The sequence below is a fragment of the Ricinus communis genome, chromosome 1 (assembly GCF_019578655.1).
Source record: "Ricinus communis isolate WT05 ecotype wild-type chromosome 1, ASM1957865v1, whole genome shotgun sequence".
Classification (NCBI taxonomy): domain Eukaryota; kingdom Viridiplantae; phylum Streptophyta; class Magnoliopsida; order Malpighiales; family Euphorbiaceae; genus Ricinus; species Ricinus communis.
In genome coordinates this window covers 19,761,400-19,781,312 of record NC_063256.1, presented here as the reverse complement: position 1 = coordinate 19,781,312, position 19,913 = coordinate 19,761,400, and the positions used below count along the sequence as shown (strand labels likewise).

At 33.4% G+C, this 19,913-nt stretch overlaps 1 protein-coding gene across 1 annotated transcript; it reads left to right on the top strand.

Moving 5' to 3' along the window:
* The first annotated feature begins 15,159 nt into the window (after positions 1 to 15,159).
* Positions 15,160 to 19,913, top strand: LOC8275724 (histidine protein methyltransferase 1 homolog). Its single transcript, XM_002532473.4, has 8 exons — positions 15,160 to 15,540; positions 15,619 to 15,681; positions 15,820 to 15,886; positions 15,992 to 16,092; positions 18,532 to 18,576; positions 18,669 to 18,989; positions 19,077 to 19,179; positions 19,634 to 19,913. Exons 1-8 carry the CDS (start codon positions 15,412 to 15,414, stop codon positions 19,714 to 19,716), a joined length of 912 nt encoding a protein of 303 aa, XP_002532519.2. The 5' UTR covers positions 15,160 to 15,411; the 3' UTR covers positions 19,717 to 19,913.

Sequence of the window (19,913 nt, the reverse complement as noted above, 5' to 3'; positions counted from 1 at the left end):
CACACTATTGGACTCGAAACGACGTGCTGATGAGGATCCCCGATTCCGATTTTCCGATCCGACCCCCGATCATCCGGAGAGATTTACGGACGATCTCGGCCGTCGATTTACAAACGAAGCCCGATCGCCACGAAACCGGTGCCACTGCAAAGCTTGAGCTGAGGAGAGTCGGGATACGTCCTCTGATCATCTATCCTCCACCGGAGCTCGCCGGAAAATCAGAAAATGCCGGCTGCCCCTCCTAAATTCACTTCGTCGAATCTTCCGTCTCCGGCCATCACAAGCGTCGTCGCTGGTGCCAAAAGAGAGCCCTTGCCGAGAGGAGCCGATCGCCATCGAAAACAGCCGACGAGGCCGTTGGAAATGGCTGGAATGGCCTTCGGAAGCTGCTACCCCTTCGCGCGATTCTGCCTGCCGACGCCGTCCACTGCCGCCTCTGCCGCCCCTAGCTTCCTCACCAACGCCAGTAGCTCTTTCTGCCGGTATCGCCCGCCCCGACGGTCGGCCGACACCGACTGGACGATGCCTTCTTCTTCTTCCTCTTCCCCGATTCTTCTTTCTCTCTCCCCGATCCTTCTTTTCTTTTCTTCTTCTCCATATCGACTTTTGGTCCCTCAAATTTTTATTTCTTACTTTTTGGTCCCTCAACTTTTTAAATTACGACAATTTTACCCTGCAGAATTTTCAATTAACCCCCAAACTTTTCTTTAGCCTTTCAATTAAGCTCTTGACTTCTTAATTTGGGTCAAATTAGAATTATTGAAAATACACAATTACATATATACCCCTGCCAACATATTTATTTACAAAAATACCAAACTTATAAATTTTCATTAAACCCCCATATAATAATAAAATTTTACTTTTAATCCCCATCCCAAAATAAATTTCCAATTTAGTCGTAATACACAATTAATTTAAATAACCAATTTGCTAAATATTTTCCAACTTAAAATTTAATAGCACTAGCTAATTAAAATACCAATTTCTCCAAAAATTCTTTTATAAAAGCATCCTTTACAAACTCTTCCATCATTTTTCCAATATATAATTTTATTTATATATACTATATATACATTTGGGAAAAATTTGAATAACCAAAATATAATTTATTTCTCAAATAATTTGCTTAATTAACTCCTTAAAAATCAAACTAATTGGGTATAGAAATAACTCCTTTATTTGTCTAATATTAAATTTTCAAAATTGCATTTAAATCATTCCAATTAAACCGAATAAAAATATAATTAAATTAATTTAAATAAAATTCATTTATTAATCATTATTAATATTATCTTTATCAAAGAAAAATTCTGGATATTACATTCTTCCCCCCTTAAGAAAAATTTGTCCTCAAATTTTAAAAGAAAAAGGGGCTCACACAAAGACTGAAACTAATTAAGAACCTCTCATCTCCAGCTCGGCTTCTCGGAAACTTTTCTCGATAGAAATAAATTCAACCACAAGACCCATCGACAGAACCCTTAAGCAAAACTGGCGAACCTGAGAATCCACGATCCTGACTTACTGCTCATAGGAAACTAAATTTTCACTTACTTCCACACACCGAGGGTCTAACATGAGCAAATGATCGAAAATACACTTCCTCAACTTAGACCTACGAACAACTGGATTGACCTCAAAGAATATTATTTAGCGGCAAGTCCAACTTGCATGCCACTTCACCAACCTGCCGACAAATCTAAAGGTCCTCATAACTTTCCTTCCTTACCAAACCGCATCACTTCTGGCACAGGAGACGCCTTAGGATTACATACCCTCTAATACCAATCTCCACGTGCTCCCACTTCGGGTTCGAACAACCTCTTTGCTTCCTAAAAGCTGTCTTCAGTTGCTCGCAAGAAAAGAATCTTCTCTAAAAGATCTGGACTAACTCTGGTCTTGCCAAAATCCACTGGCCAACTTCCTTCCCAATGACGGGTCCCTTGCATGCACATAATATCCTTAACATCCACATCACATCATCTGGTCGCAATAACCGACACAAAACCATGCCATCCTGACACGAAAATTCCTCTTCGATTGGAATCCAGAAGTCTCCTCTATAATCCAACATGGGGCCTACTGCGCCATAGATTCATTCTCACAACAACTCAGCTTGTCATCTAGAGAATCCTAAGCTAACACCATTTACTTGAAAGATTTACTTATTTATTTACTTTATAATCATCATTGATAAAATTTATTATATTCTAAGAAAAATACTTTATAAAATCATAAAATCTCTAATGGTTTCTTTATATAAAATTTTACAATATCGCGCACCAGGGTGATGATGCCCCCTATCACCAAGGGTTGCAATGCACGATGTATGATGCATGTCCTAAAAATGAAATTTTGCATCCCTAACAGTGAAATGCCATAATGAATTCTTCCGGGACTGGGCGCAATATTGTATTTTAAAAACACTTGTTCTACTTAGAAAAATAAATAATGTTCGCTTAAGTTTCTCTAGATTCCAAGCGTTAGAAAATACTCCTACCACCTTTCTTAAGCATCTTACAACCACAAAACTCAACCATATCTGCTCGACTTCCCACGCACTAACTTCGATGCTACTCATTAAGGCGATGTCCGATGCGATGATGAGGCAGTCCATGACACGATTGTAACCACACTCTGCACTAATTCTGACTGCGGTGCCTACCATCGAAACAACAATCGAAGCATCCAAGGCCGGACTGCACTAATCACTTGAAGAAACAGCATGAGTCTACCGCGCTTCAGATCTTGCTATCGCCACAATGCTCATTCTCAACACCGCATCAAAGACAAGCTTACAAGAAAAGAATGACAGACGCTCTAATAGTGAAAGCTGAGACACTAGAGTCAATGAAAACATCAAGGCAGACTTGATCCTAGCTCCGCAGTACCAAGAATCTTAGCCTAAGCCGAAGGAAATCTAAACCTAAGCTCTGATACCAACTTTGTCACGACCCCATCTATGGGCCCATGACCGGCACTAGGGAATGAGTAGGCGTAAGGCCACTGAATCCCGTAGTAAGTCTGACACTCACTAACTCAATTAAATCTCATATCATATTACTGATACCACAATTATCTTAACAGTCAAATTTTACATAATTAATTCGGTCTGCCAGAAAAATTAGGCGAGAGCCGAAACTACAGAAAAATTACATACGATACATCTACTGTTACTACTGCGGAGAATCTAAGATTTTACAAATTAACATACCCAATCAAATACGCCACCCGATGATGAAGGAGTCGGGTTATCGAATAAGAGTTGCGGGAAGACTAACAGTCACGAATCTGAAAAACAGTAAATTGAGACTGTCAGTCTCGAGAATGAGTTAAAATCATATATCTAAAAATATTTTCATTTAATTCGATCATATATTTATTTAATTTGAAATAAACATAAGTCATGCAAAAATAAACGTGTCATGCCGTGCTTGAATACAATAAAATAATTTTCACACGTTACGGGACAGAGTACTACAGTAGAACACTAGTCCTAACACTAACATCTTGGTCAATCTCTATACTGACATATCGGCTAATCTCAACTCTAACATTCCGACTAATCTCATTCCAATAGGACTGGCACCCAGAGAGCAAAGCTCGACCAGAGATCTTACCTCCAGTCTGGTCACTTGTCTTAGCCTTTCGGCTTTCTTAATCCAACAGGTCTGGCGCCTAGAGAGCAAGCTCGATTAGGGACCTTACCTCCAGCCTGAACACTTGATTTCCAACTAAGCCAGCGCCCAGAGAGCAAGCTCGATCAAGGACCTTACCTCCGGCAAACACACTCTAATAAGCCTAGAGAGCAAGCTCGATCAGGGACCTTACCTCCAGCAAACACACTCTAATAAACCTAGAGAGCAAGCTCGATCAGGACAAGTCCTAATTCTTTCTTTTTAAATTTACCTATTTACCATTTTCCATCACTCTCAGATTTATACCGGAACACTCATCAAACTCTTATGTTCTACTGTCGTCCCATCCCGTGTTATAATGCAATAATAAAAATCAATGATATATAAATGAATAGTAATAAAAAGCATGATACAAATGAATAATAATTAAATGAATAATTTGAACTTGCAAATAAATAACCACGATAGCAAATCAAAAATTTATGCATGACACACGTGCATAATCGATATATGACTTTAACTCACAACTTTGGCGACCTCCTTGCTCTGCTCTAGTGCCTCGGGTGGAGCGAGCCGAACAAACGGATTATCTAATCACGGAAAATAATTTATCAAAACGCTGAAATAATTGACTATTAATCCTAGGTCTATATTCCTAGGACTGACTGTCTAAGAATCTCGACTCGGAAGAATTCTACCAAAAATCTGAAAAAATCTCCCCTAAAATACGGACATTTACCCCCCGTAAAATGGGTCCAGGACCTGCCAGAAAAATACTGCAAATATCCAGCAATTTAACACAACGGGAGTCGGGTCCCCAAGACTTCACTTTTTCCCGACTCCACCACACAACACAAAAACACAGCTATGGCAGGCAGTCCGACAAACAATTATTTTAACACACAAATATCATCTAATACTTAACATAAATCAATAAGCATAATTTTAATCAAAGAATTCTTAAATCAACGGCCAGAGAAAATTACCGAGACTCTTGATTGCTCAATCGACTCGCCTTCAACTGTCGGAGTCTGATCGACGATCCGAACACACCATCGGACTCGAAACGACACGCTGATGATGATCTCCGATTCTGATTTTTCGATCCGACCCCTGATCATCCGAAGAGATTTATGGACGATCTCGGCCATCGATTTGCAAACGAAGTCCGATTGCCACGAAACCGATGCCATTGCGAATCTTGAGCTAAGGAAAGTCAGGATACGTCCTCTGATCATCCATCCTCCGCCAAAGCTCACTGAAAAAGCAGAAAACACTGGTTGCCCCTCCTAAATTCACTTCGTCGGATCTTCAGTCTCCGGCCATCACAAGTGCCAAAGAGAGCCCTCGTAGAGCCACCGGAAACGGCCGGAATGGCCTTCGGAAGCCCCCCTTCGCATTTCCCTAACTTCCTCTCCGATGCCATGTTTCGGTAGGCATCGCGTGCCGGACCACGCTTTCTTCTTCTTCCTCTTCCCCGATTCTTCTTTCTCTCTCCCTGATCCTTCTTTTCTTTTCTTCTTCTCCATATCGACTTTTGGTCCCTCAAATTTTTATTTCTTACCTTTTGGTCCCTCAACTTTTTAAATTACGACAATTTTACCCTGCAGAATTTCTAATTAACCCCCAAACTTTTCTTTAGCCTTTCAATTAAGCTCTTGACTTCTTAATTTGGTTCAAATTAGAATTATTGAAAATACACAATTACATATATACCCCTGCCAACATATTTATTTATAAAAATACCAAACTTACAAATTTTCATTAAACCCCCATATAATAATAAAATTTTACTTTTAATCCTCATCCCAAAATAAATTTCCAATTTAGTCCTAATACACAATTAATTTAAATAACCAATTTGCTAAATATTTTTCAACTTAAAATTTAATACCACTAGCTAATTAAAATACCAATTTCTCCAAAAATTCTTTTATAAAAACATCCTTTACAAACTCTTCCATCATTTTCCCAATATATAATTTTATTTATATATACTATATATACATTTGGAAAAAATTTGAATAACCAAAATATAATTTATTTCTCAAATAATTTGCTTAATTAACTCCTTAAAAATCAAAGTAATTGGGTATAGAAATAATTCTTTTATTTGTCTAATATTAAATTTTCAAAATTGTATTTAAATCGTTCCAATTAAACCGAATAAAAATATAATTAAATTAATTTAAATAAAACTCATTTATTAATCATTAATAATATTATCTTTATTAAAAAATATTCCGGGTATTACAATCATAATCTTCCTTATTGATAGTGGACTTGTCAACTTCAGCATTTCTTCCGTGAAACTAATTAGTGTTTAGATTATTTCGCTGAATTAAGACATAATTATTTAATTTAACTTTTACTTTTGATATAGTTTAACTATAATGTACAATAGAACTATGATATTTTTAACTAGAAATGTCTATCTTATATTAATAACTAAAATTAAATTAATTAGTAATTTAATAATATTTTTATAAATATAATTATTTTAAAATGCTTAAATTTGCTTCAATTAAATTATATTAAAAATAAAAAATTAGAGCAAGAAAGAGAATATTAATTAATTATTTTAATTAGACACTAAAACTAACTTATGCTAAAAATAAGATTTTATTTTAATTTGATAATAAAATTAATTTTGAACGAGTTTAATACTTGATAATAAGTTCAAAGATCGAATTATAATATTAAATTATCAGTTCAGTTATTCGACCAACACAGAAGTGAGTAGTAATTAGTTCTATTAAAACTAAAAAGAATTTTTGATATAATAAAAAAATATAAAGACCAACTTATCTCAGGGGAGTAAATAGTATTTAACCTTAATACTTTTCATGTATTTCGTGAGCAACTAGATTTTTTTCTTTTTTCTCTTTTATTTATTCCTTTAATAATATTTTAAAATAAAAAATTTAATCGCTAATATAAAATAAAAAAATTGAGTATCTCAATTTTTTTTACCTGCTTATTCATTGCCTTAGCCATGGAAAAAGAGTTGCTAAATCTAATTTTTCCTTACTATAATGATTTCTTTCTTAAATATTTTTGTCTCTTTTTTAATTTTTCCCTGCTCCTATTATAATTTCTCCTCTTGCTTTCATTAGTTTTTATCTCTAATATTTTTTTTTCTCTATTTTTTCATTTTTCTTCCTTGTCTTTTAATTTTTATTTTCTATCATTCTTCTTTCTTCCTTTCTTTTTTAATTTTTTTCCACTGCCATTTTTCTTTCTTGTTTATTTTTTTTTATTATTGTTTCGTTATCTTCTACTTTTTTAATTTTTTTTCTTCTTTTTTCTTCTTTTTTTCTTTGTTTATCACTTCTTATATATCTCTCTTTCATTTATTATTTACTATTATTATATTATTATTTCTTCTTGTTTTATCTTATTTTTATTTCTATTATTGCTAAATTTAGGGATAAACTGTCCATTGGTAATAAAGCAACTCTTACCCTAAATTAGAAATAAAACTATTTATCACTAAAGGAAAAAGAACATTACTGAATTAATAATGGACAAAATATTTATCATCAAAGCATTTGCGGGGAGTAGTTTAGCAAAAGACATGTATTTGCTTTATTGATAGATTTTGTTCTTTGCTAAAAGTAGTTATTTTTAAGTATAAGAACCTACGACCTAATATTCATTCACAACTTACAAAGATCAACAACATTTGATCTTTTATTATGAGCAAACTTATTCATAATAACTTATATTGTTTTAACATTATCATTATAACCAACATAATCTTCTCTCTTTTATTTTGTTGCACTGCAGTCCAACTTCACTCTTGATTTCCTATTTAATAATCTAACTATGGTCCTTCTTGATCTTTTATTAATTGGAACCTTTGTCCATGCAAAAGTCCTTTTGTATGAAGAATTTTGACATAACTAAAATATCCTTTTAGTATTTGAGATTGTTTAGGATTTTTTCATTATTTTTCATTGTCAAAATGAGCATATGACCAAAATATAGCCGAACTCATTGGAGAGCAGAAGTACACGAGCTCATTGGAAAAAATAAGTACATGAATTTATTGGAGAGTAATAAATACCTGAGCTCATTGGAGATTAAAAGTACACGAGCTCACTGAATAGTAGAAATACATGAGCTCATTAGAAAATAATAAATAAACAAACTTATTAGAGAGCAAAGTACACGAGCTCATTGGAGAGTATAAATATACATCTCATTAAAAAGTATAAGTACATGAGTTCATTGGAGAGCATAAATAAATAAGCTCACTGGAGAGTAGAAGTACATGAGTCATTTGAGAGCAGAAGCAGATGAGTTCATTGGAGAGTATAAGTGCATGAGCTCATCAGATAGCATAAATTAACAAGCTCATTGTATAACATAAATTAACAAGCTCATTGGAAAGTAGAAATGTGAACAAGCTTTAATAAAAGCCTGAGACTTATTCATCAAAAGTGGTGAAAAAGTTCTAAGGAGAGCATCTCGATGAATAACATCATATCGAGCTTGTTGATCAATCTCCTCAATATCAAGGTCATTATACCGAGCATAAATACTCTTTCACTATATGATAGGACTAATGATAATAAGATAATTATACCAGTGGTCACTTAACTATGCACTTAGTTTTAATTTAGTCACTTAATTTTAACTTATTTTATAAAAGTCACTTAATTTTAATTTGGATTTCATAGTGGTCACTTGATTTTAATTTGTTTCATGAGGGTCACTTAACGTCAATTTAAGTTGTATAATGGTCACTTTAATTTGGGTTTCAAATTGGTTCATGTCCTCATCAGCATCAAATTCAAGATATCTTACCTTTACCTTCCTACTCACTATTTTCTTTATTTGTATATTCCTCACTTTGCTCAGCACTCTCATTTAAAATTGTTTTATTTTTACTGCTGCTACCTATAATATCTCTCTTAGTACCTATATCAACGGACTTCTCAAAAAGTGAGTATGATGTGTCAGATAGGAGTGATTCACTTGTTGAGAAGTCTATTGATATAAGTATTGAGAGAGTTATTCTAGATAGCAGTAGTAAAAGTAAAACAGTTTTAAATGAGGGTGCAAAGAAAAGTGAGGAATATAATAAAGATAAAGAAAATGGTATGAGTAGGAAGGTAAATATCAGATATCCTAAATTTGATGCTAATGGGACCATGAAACAAATTAAAATTCAAACTAAAATGACCATTATGCAACCCAAATTAAAGTTAAGTAACTTTCATGAAACAAATTGAAATTAAGTGATCACTCTGCAACTCAAATTAAAGTTAAGTGATTTTAATGAAAAAATTGAAATCAAGTGACCAAACTGAAATTAAATGCATACTTAGGTGACCACTGGTATAATTATCCCAATGATAACTAACCAAAATATCCGAGCAGAATAGGTTGAGCAAATAATGATTAAGCACATAATGATATCCAACCATAATAGGCCAATCAAAATATGATAAGTCGGAGTTGACCAAGTCTAAATCCTGCTAGAATCATAAGTCTCAAGAAGGCTAAATCTAGTTAAACTCCAACTAGGATATCCAAACGGGATATAGAAACATCCTATCATTATGGTATATTGAAGAAGATCAATCTTGAAAAGATTGGAAGTTTTCCACATGGACTATCCTACTTTAGATACAATAAAAAGACCTTAAAGCCCTATATAAAGGACTAAATACAACATATTAGGTACACAATATCCATAACTTAAGAACATAAAATATTCATGATCTCTTTACTGACTTAGCCATTAGAGTGAGTGACAAAAAAATCTCGTATGGTACTCCGCTAATATTTTATGTAGGTAATTAAGAGCTTAAATCATTCAGGAGATCATTATTAGTAGCTGACATTCATCAATCGATTATCAATTGGCATCATTTGTGGAAAGAAGAATTGAAAGTCTTTTTCTACCAACAAATCACAAACCTAATGACGACAAATAAAGATATTGATATTCTTCCCTTAAGAGCTGATCCAATATCAAGAACTAAGTACTGCACTTATACCACTTATTTTCTTTGGCAATTAACTTCAATAGAAGTCGTAAGATAGTATAATAGAAAGGATCAAAATAAGGAAGATGAGCACATGAGGCATCAATCTAAATAAAGAAAAGGAGGATTTCAAGATGATAATAATATAGAATAAATTTAATGATCAAGATTATGTTCCAAAGCATATTGCTAATGCTTACTCTTCATCTTAGGCACACTGGACTATTTAAAAGCATTAATGCATATTGCTAGTATTGATTATTCGCCATCTTAAGCATACCGAGATCATTCTAGACTATCAAAGGCATATTGTTAATGTATCATTCACCATCTTTAGGTACATGAGCTCAAAATAAAGCTTATTTCATATTATTAGTGTTGTTACTCGGCATAATCAAGCATATTGTTAGTGTTATTACTTGCCACAACTAACTCATTGGAAAGCTGAAATGCATAAAATCATTAAAAAGGAGAAATAAATGAGCTAATTGGAGAGTAGAGCTTATTAGAGAGTAGAAGTGTACGAGCTCATTTGAGAGTAAAAGAATATGAGCTCCTTGGAGAGCAAAAGTACATAAGCTTATTGGAGAATAATAAATAAACAAGCTCATTAGAGAACAAATATAAATAAGCTCATTAAAGAGTAGAAGTACACGAGCTCATTAAAAAGCAGAAGTATACGAGCTTATTGGAGAGCAGGAGAGCACGAGCTTATTAGAGAGTATACAAGTTTATTAAAGACTAAAAGTGCACGAGCTCATTTAAGAGTAGAAGTATATGAGCTTATTGGAGAACATAAGTACATAAGTTTATTGAAGAGCAATAAATAAACAAGCTCATTAGAGAGAAAAAGTACACGAGCTAATTGAAGAGCGAAAGTATACGAGCTAATTAGAGAGTATTAAGTATAGGAGCTCATTGGAGAGCAGAAGTAGACGTGCTAATTGGAGAGCAATAAATAAATGAGCTGATTAGAAGGTCTGGCCAGCGGTTTCGAGCGTGTACCCAAGTGTCTTTAGCGATTACGACACTGTAAGGTTTTTCAACCTAATCAGAAACACGTTAATTAATCACCGAGACTAGAGCGGAAATGGGAGTCACTATCCGAGTAATCACTGAGATATTTTTACTAATCAGTAGCATTTCTCAAATTCCATAAGGAAGCTTACGCTACAAATCTAGAGATGAATCCGGAAGCCAACTTCTTTGTTTGTGTATATTAGTTTTTAATTTTTTTGTTTAACAAATTATTTCATATAAATATAAGCATATACACAGGCATACCAAAACAATACACATGATTCACTTAAGTCTAGCCCTTTTTATTCAAACCCAGTCCATATTAAAGTTGTTAGCCTAATTTACTAGTTATTTATATATGTAGCCTACCTAATCTAGTCCAATTACACATTATCCTTTTAAATTCCAGCATTTAGACCTAATGGACTACTTATTATGATAAGGCTCATTCATTGTGATCCTAATTTCATTTAAGCCCAATCCTAACTAAAGCATACCAATGCCTGCTAAGTCTACTTAGATTTTAGGATTTTAGGCCCAGTTAGTGTTGATTAGCCTATTAGACTATAATATTCATGTTGGACCCAATCTTAACCCTAAGTTTATGTGGCACATTTTAATTAATCAATCATATAAACGCATGTTTAACTAATCACTCAGTACGTAAAAATAAACAAAATAAAAGTAGAAAGTAGACCTAATTATTACAACTCAACCTACAACTATGATTACGAAAGAAAAAGACCTAGAAATTATAAGAACGTCAGAATACACCAAAAATCATCCAAAAAATAAAAAAATTGGGCTGGCCTTGCAAAACCAATCGGCTCTAGGGTTCCTAGCTGGCTTTCGTTGATTCGTCAGTGTAATTTACATCCCTAGAGCCGAATTTCACATGCATAGACAAAGAAATTAGTTAGATATGAAAAAAAATTGAATGGAAACATTAAAATAAAAATAACATGAGTCAATGGATTAAAACCCTAAAACTGATAAAAATCCTTAAAAAACCTAAAAATACAGTTATCAAACATATAGCAAATTAATCATGCAATCATATTAAACATGTCTAATTATCTAATTATAATGGAAATATAAATCTAAACATTAACCCTATGGCATGTTACTAATTAGATCTAAAATTCTAATTGGCAACTTTATCAGATTCAAAACCTTAGAGTTCTTATTATTAGATTCATAACCCAATTAACATGCATATTCACAAAAAACCCTAATCTAATCATACTGATCATAAATTAGAATCCTAATCATGTTTTTTTTTTAAAAATAAATCATAAAAGAAATAAAAAAGGAGTGAATGAACCAATTTTATGATGATGGTGATTGCATGTTTGGAGGAATCCTCAGGTTGTCACCATAGTTGATAGATCTACGAGTCTCAGGCGATGAGGCTGCTATTGACTCAAAGACCGGGTAGAAATCCAGTGCTGGATTTGGCATTGAGAAAACTTCTGTCGATTTAGAAAATTAGTTTCTAAAAACGGTTTTTTCTTAGTGGCTTGAATCTTCTGCCCAAATAAGAATAACATTCTTTCCTTTCTTTTCTCTCTAGTTTTTCTCTGTGTGTTTTCTTTCTCAATGTTTTTCAAGTGTCATTATTACCTGTTGCCTAATTTCAGTTCTTAGTTGTTAACCCTAACCCTAATCACCTTTCTTTATTTATAGAGGTAGGACTTTCAAAGGAAACCCAAAGAGAGACGATATATTTCAAAAATAATCTAATAAATATCAATTTAATTTTTCTTAAATTTAAATAATTATCATAAATATCGTCAAAAAATCTTCTAGAATCTGTATATGGGTGTAAAATTATCGAGAAAAATAACCCAATCAGCTCGGTTCTACACAAAGCCAATTCTACAGGAAAAGTTTTAGAAATTCTTTCAATTAGGTCCTTGAACTTGTGAATATGTCGTTTTGACCCTCAAACTTTATTTTTTTGACAATTGAGTCCAAATTGATTATAAAAAGATAATTCTAGCTGGATTAACCTCAACCCTAGTCTTAGATTCACATGTCCTTCATCTCCCAAGACATGAGAAGGCAGTAATTTTCATCACAGGATTATCCGTTTTTCCCTCGATATCTAGATCCAGAAAATGGGTGTTGACAAAAGAAAAAGTACACGAGCTCAATGGAGAACAAAAATACATGAGCTCATTAAAGAGCAAAAGTATACGAGCTCATTAGAGAACAAAAAGTATACGAGCTCATTAGATAGCAATGCATAAACAACTCATTAGAGAGCAAAAGGATACAAGCAAAATATTTCTCATTGGTAACTCCTTTGAAGTATTTTGAATTATTTCCTCTAACTAACCTCCCTCGATTATATATTATTAATTTAACATGATAACTAGCCATTATTTATAATAAAACACTAAGTGCATATTTATCATTATACATTGTTATATAAATCACAAGCAAATAGCATTATAATCATACATTAGTAGATATACTGATAGTTAGAAATATTTATCAATATTTAACACTTTATATTGTTAATACAGTAAATATATCAACTTAAACACTATTAATTTTATATTTTATTGTGAATAAAGTGAGGGAACCACTTTATTTTCATCAAACAATTATAGATTAAAAGAAACCTAGGAAATAGAAAATAATATTGAACTATTAAACAAATATTATACATTTAAAAAAAAGATTAAACAATCAAATTATGTACATCTTTTAGAAACAAATAAACAGTCCCCATTATTTACATAGTTGCTTCGCCAACAACAAAATAATCGAAGCTTGGTCCACCTTCTAAATCTACCATAACTTGCTCATATAAAGTTAGCTTGGTGTTCAATAACACTTGAAGACCTCACTTTTCAGAGGTAAACACTAAAATCATTTTTCCCTTTTTCTTTCTCTCACTTCTTTAAAAACAAAAAGAGAAATTGTTATCCAATTTTGTATCAATTAGAAAAAGGGAAGTCCTTAACTTTAATTACAGTGTCTGATAAAAAATTATTAACTCATTATCCAATTTTGTAGCAATTCAAAAAGAAGAAAGACTTTCATACACCACATCAATAAAAAAGCTTTTGCCAACTTGTTCAATAAGGAGAGAGTCTTGAAGCTTGGTAGATAAATCCAGATCAACAAGAATATAAGCGTAGTGCCCAAATTCACCATCAAGAGTAGCTTTATCAACTCGATGGGGAATTCCAATACCTTTAGCAATATCAATTAGGGTCCCAATTAATATTTGTGGTCTCAATATTCTCAAGGCCAACGATAGAAACTTATCTAGACTTGAGAATTGGTGGTCTTTTGAGCTAAAGGATCAAGATCAGGAGTCTTGTGTTGAAGACGTATTGCCCAAACCCCATTTTTCTCTTCTTCAGATTTTAAATGCACTTGATAATATCCTCTTCCAAGGGAAATCATTTTCCATGGCTGTTTTAAAGACTATGTTGAAGAAAGTTTCCTTTAAGATCACAAAATTTTCAAAGAGATTCTCCTTTCATAAGAATAATACAAGCAATAAGGGTTTATTTACACATGACAAAAAGGCCATGGTTGATGTGTATTATGATGAAACCTCCCTTATCTAAGGTAACAACTGATTTTGATAGATCGAATGACGACTTTTGCACCATTGAAGTAAAAAAAGGCTTAGCCTTGATAACATCTGAAACTGGTGGCGAAACAACATTTTGATTCCGAGAAAAATTACAACATGGCTTACATATGGTAAGGGGTCCATGATGGATGATCCAAAGGCCAGAAAAGCTTACTCGATCATAGCAAAATTGGCAAAAGACGGCCAGTAGCTAGGATTTTAGAGACGTGTTATTGTTGTTATACATGTCCATCCTCTACAATCAAGTACTTGAATCAACATGTTTTGTTGTTCTTTTAGTGTTTCTAACAAGTTTTTTTTTTATATTTAATTTGTGCTAAATCGACCCATTTATCAATAGTAAAAATAACTTATATATTCTTATCTATTATCTTATTTTCTTTTCTCTTTTATTTTTCTTCTCTTCTCTTTCTACTTTCTCTATCAATTAGTTTTTCCACTTGTAATACTAAAATCCAATGACAAACTTTTGATATAAAAAATCATACAAGAAAATTAAAACCGTTTCTTTATCCACCCATTTATTTATGCATGGGTAACATATCAAGTATTAAAGATCCGTAGCAAAAACTAATGAAAAAAATTAAGAAAAGTAATGCTTGTTGATTTTTTTTTATTTATTTTAGTGGGTCTTTGTTCCTATAATTTTTTCATTTTATTGGGTTTTTGTACTTGAAATTGGCTAAGTATAGAAGAATGAATTTTTAAATTAATGTTTTATATTTTTAGAGGTTGTTTGGTTTGTAAGCATATTAAGAAAGAAAGAAAAGAAAATGAGATGTATTAGATTAGAGGAGAAGAAGAAAAAGAAGAAGGAAAAAAAAAAAAATAGAGGAAGGTATTTAAGTTATTTTATTGTCCAAAATGAACAAAAGCCGGTTAAAATTGCTAAAGATGCTACACTTCATAAAATAATTACCGGTTTGTGTACATAATTGTAACAAAAAGAAAGTTGAGATACTAAGATTGTAAATATTAAAAAGTTCAGACAGTAATGCTGCAATTATCCGAAAACAAAGAAAGAAAAAGAAAAAAGAAAAGAAAAAGGAAACAGAAAGATACTTCTCTCCTTGCTTTGCAGCAGAGACTGCCGCGAGTTCAAAAAACATAGCGGCCGTTTAAGCAAAGGGAGATGGCAGCAAATTCAACATTTAAATTATTCGGGACGTCGGGAGGGTTAGGGTTAGGGTTATTCGATTCTGCATCTTCAGAGGCTCCTCTTCCTTCTCCACCTCCTCCTGTCGAAGTGCTTTCTTCTGAGGTATCATTTCTTTCTACAATATTAAACTCTTAATATTAATTGATTCTTCATATGTTAGCTGATTATAAATGAATTTAGGTTTCTTCAGATTTAAAATGCACCGTTGAGCCAGTTCACTTGGACGGTCTCACTTTACTGAAGGTATGTACTTGTTTACTTCCCCTGCTATTTTAATTAAATAATTTGAATTTATTGCATGTTTAGAATTCCAAATACACTCATATTGATTGAATTTGAGATTTTCAATTTAATTTTCTTAGTTTTTTTTTTTCTTCTCAGGGAAGGGTTAGTACCAAAGAGGTTTTTGGGTTGCCAAACTCTGATTTAGTACCTGGTGTATATGAAGGTGCAAAAACAATTCCCCTTGTCAATCTACTTTATTTTTGTAAAATGCAAGGTTGTGGGTATATGATAATTCTGTTATATATTTGTTTTTGTTTTTGGGATTTAGGAGGATTGAAACTGTGGGAAGGTTCATTAGACCTTGTTAAAACTCTCCGCGGGGAGGTTCAGAATGGGCGTCTATCATTTACCGGAAAGCGAGTGTTAGAGGTGGGCACCCAATCTTTCAGGTGATTTTTAAATACTTGATCCACATGTTGATGCTTTGAGCTTGATACGATTTTATTGGCATTCTGCATTAATTTTTGTTGATGCATAGTCTTATATGCTGCTTCAGTTATCCATACTTATGCCTTCTGTATTTCTTTCTATAATTTGTTGAATCCTTTTGCTTATCTGTTACTTTTGTGACTTTCCTTTCACTGAAAATTCTGGTTATCATGAGAGTTTAGATACAAGACTAATGGATTTAAAAACCTTATTTTAATTTAAATGTGAAAAGCGAAACTATGCAATGCTATTAATGAGGGGTTACTGCTGTCATAGGCCATTTCTGCTGCTTTTTTTTTCAATCGTCCTACATGTGATTTAAAAGTTAAGCAGAATTATAATAAAGTTAGCAAAGAATACCATTGAAGAACTTTGAGTCTGGAGCAAATAATGGAACAGAAAAGATGCCAGATTTTTATTTTTCCTTTTCAAATAAATCATGGAAGCATATAGGTTCTCTATGTGAGATAGGTGACAACTTCCCAATGAGATTATGAAAGACTTTTATGATTTCTGTACGGCTTAGATAAAAACTGGAGTTGGCCTTGAATTCCATGTAAATCTTAGTGTCTCCATCTTGTCATCACCGACAGTCCTTTGGTGCAAGAATTATGTCAGTCTTGTCTAATGCAAGGCAAAGTATTGCATGGAACAGTAAAGCACTGCCAGAAGTGCAAATGGGGGGAGAGACTGCTTAAGTGAGCACTCGGTTTGAGGCTAGGACTAGGTGCATGGGGTGCTTACATTGTCTTCTGGTTGCTTATCCCCTGTTCAATAACTTCTAATTCATGAATTTGTCTAGCAAATGAGAGAAAGGATGATATAGTAATCCTATATCCATTTCTAAACTTAGTTTCAGTTAGAGAAAGAGAGGTTTAGGAGAAAGGATATAATAGTCTAGTGTTATTTTCTAATGTCTTTGACTCTTTATTTATCAGCAGACAATAATTTCAGGAAAAGATTAATTTAATAGGACTGGATAAGGTTACATATATATTAATTCAGATGTGAAAAATATTGATGAATGCGGAGGATTCTAAAATTTTGTTGTGGAAACTTTGGTAAATTTTAGTTATTCAGCTTTTTATTCAAGTTCTTATGCTCTCCCCAGCATAAAGTGATGTATTTATGCTGTTTGCAGTGCATTATTTGTCAATTGTCATAATATGGAACTTACTCCATGATAGTCTTGGTTCAATGCTGATGTTAGATTATTTTAGTCCCTTAATTTTTTCTTTCTTGTATCTCTTTCTTATATGGGAGTAGAATAATTGTTCTTGTAAATCATCAAGGGAGCAAGAGCCTAGTGTGTCATGTAGCACCTGAGGGAATAGGCGGTCTTAGACTCTTAGTCTTTAAGGAACCTTTTACGTCTGACTGTATTAGCTTATTTGCATTACCATGGTATTTACCAAATGGGTGGAGAGTGTTTTTCTTTCTTGTTTTAGGATCATGAGATGGAAGGTTTCCTCTTTAAGTGAAGCTATGGATTTTAGTTTATTTCACTCTTTTGCATACTTTTTCAACATAGTGGAGTCTACTTTTGTCTTATGAGAATTTCTAGGGCCATCTGTTTTCTCAAATTTCAAATTAGTGCTGATGTTAATATTTGGTGGGTTGCTCATTTTTTGGGGTAATAGAGCATTGAGTCACTTTAAGGATTTATGCAACATCTTCACTTTGATAGGATTCTCTATTGGATTGAGGGCTTTGACTTGCATTTCAAAAGCATCTGACCTAGTCCATTGCATCTCTCTTTTCCTTATGGTGCACCTATTCTTCAGTTTATGCTGATTTTCCAATTACCACATGTCAGCTTGCACATTGATTTTGTTCCTATCATTCAATCTAGTGGGCAGTAAGTTAGCTATGAGTCTCAGATGCTTTAACCCATCCCAATAGCAGATGAATTGAGTCTGAATAGATTAGCAGATGTTTCACTCATGTTTTTGTGAAAGTATCAAAGTATTAGAAATTAGAATCTATGAGAAATGATTTTAAGAAGGTGCAGGAAGCTACTTTAATAGGGTGCCAACATGGCATAGTGATTCCAAATGTTAATTTCCCTAGTTAACTTCCAAGGATGTTGACATAACTTATGATGGATAATTTTATTTTTTTCTTTTGATTGTATTTATGCTGAACACATCTGTTTACTCGACTGTGGTCAAAGAATTAGTGATGTTAACCTTTGGGAGTTGGTAAATCTTTGGTGAAATGATGACTGCCACTATGAAGCAATTATACATAATCTCTCCTATTCATTTATAAAGGCTTCTTTTTGGAAGGGTCCTAAAACTTTTGCTAAGATAGATGTCTTTTGTCTCTTGCTTTCATTGCTATTGGCCTATTCTTACCAAGTCCCTATGATGCTTTCAGCTTGGATGTGGTCATGGGCTTCCAGGGATCTTTGCATGCCTTGAGGTAAATATTTTATTCCTTGACTTTATGGTTTATAATGTCAAGTGTGGATCTTGTATTACAGCTCGTTGAGCATTTTGTTTTTCTTGTATCAGGGTGCAGCCGCTGTACACTTTCAGGATTTTAATGCTGAAGTTCTGCGATCTCTTACAATTCCCAATGTAAATATCAATCTTTTGAAAAATACTCCTGGTACTGCATTAGATGAGACAGATTCTGATCCTGGGATGGAACTGCGATTCTTTGCTGGTGACTGGAGTCAAGTCCATCAATGTCTTCCTCATATAAACAATAATGAAAGGGATCAGATCTCTAGCTCAGGGCAGCATCCAGTTTCTGCTTATGATGTCATTTTAATGGCTGAGACAATATACTCGATCTCTGCTCAACAGTGTCTTTATGGGCTTATAAAGAAGGTTTTTCTTTAGAAATATTGTTTTTATTTGATCTTATCCTTCATTACAAACTCATAATTCCTGAATCCCAAAATTGTTATTCTGCAGTGCATACGTCACTCTTGTGGAGTTGTATTTATGTCAGCTAAAAAGCATTATTTTGGAGTTGGTGGGGGAACACGGCAATTCCTATCTATGGTGGAGAAAGATGGTTAGCTAGTCCTTTAAGATGTTTGTTTCTGTTTTATAGATGTTTGTGTTTGTATTCTGCTAATTCTATTAATAGGCTGGTCATGCTATTGTTGTTTTTTGTTATACTTGTCACAAAAATGCTTTACTGCAAGCCTTCTTGAAAATAGTTGGGGAGGGGAACAGTAAATGTTACACTGTTCTACATACGCGCCTCATGGCAACATCTCCTTGTATATTATCATCTGCGCTTAACCTAGTAAGGCTATGTCATTGTTTGACAAGAAAATCTTATGCAATAACATTTAGAGCTTGAAGGGTCATGATTGTGTTATAGATATGTAATCTTATACATGACAGCCTAAATTAGTATTATGGAAATTTATCGGATGTGTGTGCTTATCTGTGCTTGTGTAGTTTCTTGGTGGCACATTTTGCAAAGGTATTGATGAATTAGCCTTTGTTTCTTAATGCAGGAGCTATGGCTGCAAGTCTGGTTGCTGAAGTCGCAGATGGTTCTTCTAATGTTCGAGAGGTATGGAAGCTTTCGATGAAGTAGATCGAAATTTTTTGATTTGGTTGGTCAATGCCATCATCTGATGTAAGAATCATGACTATAGCTGCTAAATATAGGGCCGAAACCTGAAAGTGATGTGCTTTCTGTGCTTATTCAATGCTGAGATAGTATTGCCCTGCCTCTTGTCTCCCTCCATTTTACCTTTAATCATTTGGTTTATTTCATTCTATTTTCTGGAA